The 7,449-nt window shown below is 46.2% G+C and overlaps 2 protein-coding genes across 2 annotated transcripts; both read left to right on the top strand.

The window, feature by feature from the left end:
- Positions 1–454: 454 nt before the first annotated feature.
- Positions 455–3,548, top strand: LOC100283811 (uncharacterized). The gene is made up of 2 exons (NM_001156709.1): positions 455–1,042; positions 2,990–3,548. Exons 1-2 carry the CDS (start codon positions 735–737, stop codon positions 3,318–3,320), a joined length of 639 nt encoding a protein of 212 aa, NP_001150181.1. The 5' UTR covers positions 455–734; the 3' UTR covers positions 3,321–3,548.
- Positions 3,549–4,421: 873 nt separating this feature from the next.
- On the top strand, positions 4,422–7,092 carry LOC107275240 (uncharacterized). Its single transcript, NM_001320518.1, has 3 exons — positions 4,422–4,934; positions 5,020–5,302; positions 6,505–7,092. The coding sequence occupies exons 1-3, from the start codon at positions 4,757–4,759 to the stop codon at positions 6,827–6,829; spliced, it is 786 nt and encodes a 261-aa protein (NP_001307447.1). The 5' UTR covers positions 4,422–4,756; the 3' UTR covers positions 6,830–7,092.
- Positions 7,093–7,449: the final 357 nt, after the last annotated feature.

Raw genomic sequence — 7,449 nt, forward strand, 5'->3', positions numbered from 1 at the left:
TGTCGCGTCCGAGATAGAATGACGACAGATAGAATGACAACGTGAAATTCTCTGTCGGTAATAGCTCTCTATCTCCATCCTCGTGACGAAAATGTTTACCAGCGATGATCCCACGAACACTTGCGAGAATATTTCTTTCTCATACTCGTTCCTCGCGGGGATAAATATCCGACGAAGATCCTCGTTCGTGATTAAATCATAATTAAAATGTACATCATTTGTTATTAACACAAAACATTGTCACCTATACATATTATCAGATGTAAGGAAGCGTTATATCTATATCAAAATAAACGCAGTTATATAATTAGTGATCTTTTAATAAGATAATTATTTATTTTGACCATTAATATTACACGAAAACATCGTCACGTGCAAATTTAACGAACGAGGATCGGAAATGTTTCGCCGTTTTCATCTCCATTTACTTGTAGTAGAATTTTTTTCTATTTTCATACACATAGGAAGGAAACTTCTACATTCACAATTTTCAATGGAAGATTTTCCCACGAAAAATCAGGGATCGGATCCCTTCTCATTTCTAGTCCGAGATCACCCCTCTTCATAAAAATGCTGGAGATATTTTTCTCCGCCTCCTCATTCACTTTCCAAGTTGTCCGAAAAGACCAGACTACCCTGTTCCCCCGAAGTCAGAGGGGGAGAGGAGGCTAGGGATAGAGCAGCGTCATCGCACCGCTCGCCGGCGAGCCAGATCATCAGTGAGGAAGGCAGCGATGGCGGTGGTGGAGCTGTGGGAGACGCTGAAGCAGGCGATCGTTGCGTACACGGGCCTGTCTCCGGCGGCCTTCTTCACGGCTGTGGCGGTGGCGGCCGCTCTGTACCACGTTGTGTCGGGGCTCTTCGCGGCCCCGCCCCCGCCGCCGCCGCGCCCACGGGAGGAGCCCGAGACAGAGCCGCTCCCTCCTCCCGTGCAGATGGGGGAGGTCTCCGAGGAGGACCTCCGCCAGTACGACGGCTCCGACCCTAAGAAGCCGCTCCTCATGGCCATCAAGGGCCAGATCTACGACGTCACCCAGAGCAGGTCTGTTCCTTGCACCAAAACCAAACTTACCCCCTGTTTTCATGGATTGATGGTTGTCCTAGTGATCAGATTTTGTTGCGGTGGCCCGATTCTATCGTTCTCGATTCGCGAGCCATACAATATATTATTATGTCCTATATGTAGAAGAAATGCCGTCCCTACTTGTTGTTGTTGTTGTATGATTGTTGATGGAGTTGCATAATTGGCCGGCTCTGCTGTACTATTTGGGTGACCTGACCGAGTGCTGCTTGCTGATTTTTTAGCGCATAATGATTGAGTTGTTCACTGATAGCTAGCTACTTCTCCAAGTTTTCAGATGTAACTATAGATTTGTTTTTTCTGATGATTGGAGTATCCAGGAGATAATATTGCTTGAATTTACAAGGTTATGAATCTGGTGGAATTTCTCGTTTAATGTCTTGGCGTGTTAGGGGCATCAGTTGCCTGGGTGGCACTGGCAGATATGGACAGTGTTCTTAAGGCGTCGCCAGGCGCCCGGGCAAAACTGGCTGCCTTGCTCGCGATACCCGCCTAGGCGCTAAGGCGGTTGTCTGGTGCACTTGCTCGCCTAGGCGCCTTAAGAACACTGGATATGGAAACTATCAATCAATTGCTTTGTTGTTTGTTATCAGGACGTGTTGCAGGTTGCAGCATTTGTAACTGTCTGTAGTTCAGCTCGTTGAGGTAATAGATTCATGATCTATTGAGTTTACTGGTCACAGCAACTTGGTTTGGTTGATTAGTAGTTGTGCAATATGTACTACCTCTATGGTTAGCATTATGAGCTGCCGCTATGGTTAAGGTGTGAATCCCAGGAAGCAGGTTCACAAGAAACTTTTGGGGCCTTGACATTGATTCCCTAATGTTTGTTGGGATTGCTTTCGCTGAATTTTCCTTTTGTTGTTTGGATGATCTATTAAGCAATATATCTAACCAATTTCTATTTGTTTAGAATCGTTTTAGCACCAATTGACTGTATGCCAGCTGAGATGGTGGCATTAGAGTTGATAATGAAGAGTATGGGTCTATTTGGCAGAGCTCCACCACCGAAAAAGTGAATCTGGATCTCAAATTCACCATGAATCAATGCCACTATGGATCTACTGTGGATCTGTTTGGCTACACAATAGCTCCAAATCCACGAAACTGAGGTTTTGATGAGAATAACCTGGTTTACCCTTGGGATTTTATGAACAAACATGACTCATACCAAAAAAAAGAAAGGAAAAAAAAGAAAAAAGGAAATAAAAGAATGGACAAGCACACAAATATCTCATGCACACCACACGACATACATGCACGGGGAATTTCAGCATGGCCCTTGGTTCCTTTCGTCTGTGCATAAGCTGGGTTTTGTTGTTGCTTCTGTAATTTGTACACTGCACTGTTCCCGTACTTGCTAGTGAAGAGATGTGGTAAATATAGGTAGGTCTCCTAAACCAAAAAAAAAGGTTGTGATCTTTTTGCTTGTAAAGTGTTCTGATTCATTGGAGACGAGTGCTACTTTTGCATATGCTTTTTAGTTGTGCACTGGTTGACAGGAAGAATTAGTGAAAGCTGCTTTGATGGGTTTTCTTTTCTGTTGCTTTATTCTTTTTTTCTAGAACTTTTGTGGTTAGGTCTGGCAATGGAATAAGATATGTGATACCTCTTAGCTAGCTCTTTTGTATGCAAGATGCAGTTGCTGGTGGCTGCTGTGTTTCTAAAACATCTTAGATCTGTTATATTATTACATGCACATCTCTACCTTCGATATTTGCACATTGCACGGCTGTCCATGCGAGACACATGCAAGGTGGAAGGGTCACTTTTATATTATGCATGCTTTATGTAGTGTTTTATTATTCAAGGACAGTTGTGCAGATTTGGCGAGCACCCCCGGCCCTTTTCTTACTTTGCATATCGAGTTCTGTACATGTAACAGTTTGTTAAAATGACCCTACGCAGAATGTTCTATGGACCTGGCGGACCTTACGCCCTGTTCGCCGGCAAAGATGCCAGCAGAGCTCTAGCGAAGATGTCGTTCGAGCCACAGGACCTCACCGGCGACATCTCGGGCCTAGGTCCGTTTGAGCTCGACGCCCTGCAGGACTGGGAGTACAAGTTCATGAGCAAGTACGTGAAGGTCGGCACGGTCAAGAAGAGCGTCCCTGTGGAAGGCGGCAGCACCGCGAGCACCACTGAGGCTGATAAGGCACCGACAACCGAAGAGAAGCCAAGCGAGGCGGTGGTTGAGGAGAAGGAAGCCGCGGCTAATGAAGGTGCCCAGGAAAACTAGAGCTTTTCTGTGCATGCGGCAATAATTCGACATGGTCCCATTCGGGTCGTGTCAGGGCCCTGCTATCCTCTCGTGTCTCGTGTCGTATATCAGCAGCTATGGCCCGTGTGATTGGATACGTCCATCTGTGCCAGCGCCGTGGTGCTCTATAATTGCTGTTAGTCCCTTGTGGCCTTGTGTTCGATCGGATAATCGGTGCTCTTTTAAAATGAGTAATTTTCTTTGCAGTAGTACCCTAAGATTATCATACGTAGTCTTCACCGAAGGTTCCTTGTAATGTTTCGCGCGCGTGGGGATATGCCATGAAAGTGTCGTGTGGTTCCTGTCAACGTGCGTGGCATTGAGCCAGAATCATGTGTTCTGAGGGGTTGAATGGCACGGTAAAAGTCCAATTGTGCTTGTGGAGTCCTGTCATCGTTTTGAAAACAGCTGCAACCGTTTTGAAAATTGACGTTCATAATGAAGGGATCTTCCTCAGGTATTCCACTAGCTGTGTTCTTCCAGTTCATAATGGTTAGGTAGATGCCTTTTTACTGTTGTGTAATAAGACAAATGTCCAGCGCTACCATGACACACGATGGACCATTCTCTCTTTATACATAGAGCTCGTACCGAAATTCCCAACTCTGGTACAGTACAGTTCATGTTACGAAAGACCAGTTTTAAAGGGTAACAACAAAGCTTTAGCAGAGGAAAGAGCGCTTTTAAAGGGTAACAACAAAGCTTTGGCAGAGAACGGAGAAGATGGGATTGCTATGTTCATTCTGTTTGCTAACCAAAAAGCTCATGTTTCCTACAGGATTTGCACCTGTGCTTTCCCGATTTTGCACCTGTACTTGGGGGAAGGGAAAGAAAGGGTGACCTGACCGACGGGCCCGCCACGGCAGTGAGCGAGGGCGATGGCCGATGACACGGCTGGATTGCGGCAGATGCTGGGCCAGGACGCACGTGCAGGGCCCTGGGCCGCAGCAGCCCAGTGGGGCTCGCGATACTGGGCCAACGAGGAAAGCGGGCTAGGGCACGGCCAAAGCAGGTCGACTGCACAAGAAAGAGGGAGACGAGGTTTTCCCTTTCTCTCTCTTCCATTTTCTATTTCCAAACCAAATTCAAAAGATTTTGAATTCAAAATAAATTTGAACAACCACACACATCAAAACATAGTGTACCAGCATCTATGCATAGCATTTGAATCAGTTCATTTAAAAAACTAGGAAAAAGGGGGGAAAATCCTACGTTAGAGGGCCTTGAAGTTTCTTGCACTGCAGGCTGCAGCACTGCTGCCCGGGACTGGCACACCCCAAGTAATTCCAATCAAAGTTGTTTAACTGGCACAAAGTGTGTGAGCAAGATTTATGTATTTTCTTCCGTTTGTATCGAATTAGTTATTAGGGTGAAGGAGACATCTTCCACCCCACTGCATCCAGCAAGTGTTCTGAATGGCTTCTTGCTCCTCTGTCCGCGCCGCACCATCGCTCCCCGTCTCGGCGCCGCCTAGCCGGCGGCGCGCGAGTACGGCCGTATGTCTTCAGGGTGTTCGCCGCAGCAGGGTCGCGTCCTGCCGCGTGCGGTGTAGCGCCGGGGCCGGGCAGGGCGGGGTCAAGGTCCCTGCGAAGCGTAAGCTCTCGCTCGCACTGAATCCGTAACCTCTCGTGTAGAGTTCGCGTCGGAGTCTGACCTGTTTTATTGGTGGATGCCGCAGTGGCGGAGCTGTGGTCGGCGGCGAAGGGCGCGCCTCCTCTGGCCGTGCTCGCGGGTGTGGCGGCGGCGGTGGCGATATACAAGGTCGGGTCCAGTCTCCTTGCGCCGCGCCATCCTCCGCCCCGTCGGCTGGAGGCCCAGACGGCCCCGCCGCCTCCAGTCCCGGAGCCGGTGCAGGTGGGCGAGATAACGGAGGAGGAACTACGGCAGTACGACGGGTCCGACCCCGAGAAACCGCTGCTGATGGCCATCAAGGGGCAGATCTATGACGTCTCAGAGAGCAGGTTGCTTCCTTTGAATCCTTGATTGCTTCAGTCCTAACCTTTAATTATTCATCCATTTCGTCCTAATCGCAACTCGCAGAGCTGCTGTGCTCTGTTGTACTAGTCACTAGTCAATCGTGGTGAACCAGTAGCTTTTTCTTCTTCTCTTCACTTGTACAACCGATGCTCTCCAAAACAAGGCGGAGTTCTGTTGTGCTACTTAAACGAACCGTTCTGAATGTGGGATGCCAAAGAATTGAAGGTTGTGACCAACCAGATGGATCGAAACTGACTAGTGGATTTTGGGTATGCTTGCCTAGTGGCCTGTCAGTCAAAGGGGTGGCCAGCTGTCTTTGCGATGGAGCTTCTGATGCTTGGCCTGTACGTTTAGCTATTAAGTGTATAACATGGTATTTAGCGATTGAACAAATTTTAACGTAGTGTCTAGCTGCCTATCCTCACCAGCACACATATGGTATTAACACTCTTGGTATCGATTGACTTAGGACTAGGATATGATATGCCAAAGCAGTATAAGCAATAAGCTAAGGGCATACTTATGTCTCTTCGTATTCTTTCTCTTGCCCATGCTTTTTTGGTTGTATCCGCAAGAACACGGCCATGCCCTTATTTTGTTTTCTCTACAATCTGAAGGTTGCTGATTTCCCCTCATGGATAGTACAACCATGAACCCTTTGAGAAGAAAATGGATGAAAGATTTGCGCGACAATTAAGAAATGTAGGAATGTGCTAGAAAACTCCTGCACATTGTGCTTAATTTCTTCTGAACATGTGCTCAACAACCACCAACCCTAAATTTTTATTTTGTGTGTGAACAAATCTAGTTGTGCTATGAGTTATAAGCTGTAGTGATAAATGTACCAGTTTCAGATTTTGTTGACGTCTAACTGAATCTCCTATTTTGATGGAATAATGACTTCCATGTGGTGCTATTGAAAGCTTTTGGAGAGCAACAATTCCATTTAGACATAGCTGCATTGTGATCAAATCTAGTTTGAGGCATAAATTTGTTTTAAACAAGGTTTTTGTTTCCTCCGATGAAAATAACTAGATCATGTACCATTTGCAGTTCAAATGCCATGGGCCTATCAAAATATTTGTCTTGATGATGCCAGTGGCAATTTACCATGCATAGCATATTGTGGTTAGCACTTATGGCATTCTATTCTTTTCCCTCTTTTTAATCGGCTTTCCCTGTGCAGGATGTTCTATGGACCTGGCGCAGCTTATGCTCTGTTTGCTGGTAAAGATGCCAGTAGGGCATTGGCTAAGATGTCCTTTGAATCACAGGATCTGAATGGTGATATATCTGGTCTAACGCCAATGGAGCTCGGCGCCTTGAATGACTGGGAGTACAAGTTCGCCACCAAGTATGCGAAGGTAGGAACCATAAGAAGAGCAGCGCCCGTCGAAGTGGTTTATGGCAACATTTCGCCTGAAATGAGGGAAGAAGTTAGTGAACCTGTGGTTGAACCTGAGCTTGAGCCTGAGCCCGAGCCTGAGCCGCATGACGACGATGCACCATGAATAGGAAAAACACAAAGACATCAGTTCGGGTAGGAAGATGAAATGGAGGGCGGCACACTGCTTATAATGTTCCAGAGGTAGTCAGAATTTCGAAATAATGAAAAGCCTCATAGGCTCGTACTTGTTGCGTGGATATTCAGAAAGAATAGTGTCTAAATTTAAACCAATAGTAGATGTGTACTCTGTAGTAGGATTGAATTGTTGGATATGTACATGTCATTCTTCTATTTTCGTGAAACGTGTCACTTCCTGATCTCTTTACTATGCAAATGCGCAAGAACACTCTGCATACTAAATACTTTGGCTGACACCATATGCTCGTTCCTTGCTTTCAATCAGTGCAGGAGTAACACACCTAATTATATGTTTAAGAGATCCTGAATAATTATTTTGGAACAATGAAAAGAGATTGCATGGAAATTTCACTATTACAAAGCTGACCTTTGTAAGGTTATGCATCACCAAGTAACTAGTAACAAATAAATCTATCGCTTAGGCACAGTGATTTCTGCTTAGCTAGAGCCACGAGTTGATGAACTACGCAATCCAGGATTTCTCTGCCAGGATTTTTCGCCTGTCAGATTTCGAAGCCCTTCGGGCTCAATACGTAACGAGTCTTA

This window comes from Zea mays, chromosome 1 (genome assembly GCF_902167145.1).
Source record: "Zea mays cultivar B73 chromosome 1, Zm-B73-REFERENCE-NAM-5.0, whole genome shotgun sequence".
Taxonomy (NCBI): Eukaryota; Viridiplantae; Streptophyta; class Magnoliopsida; order Poales; family Poaceae; genus Zea; species Zea mays.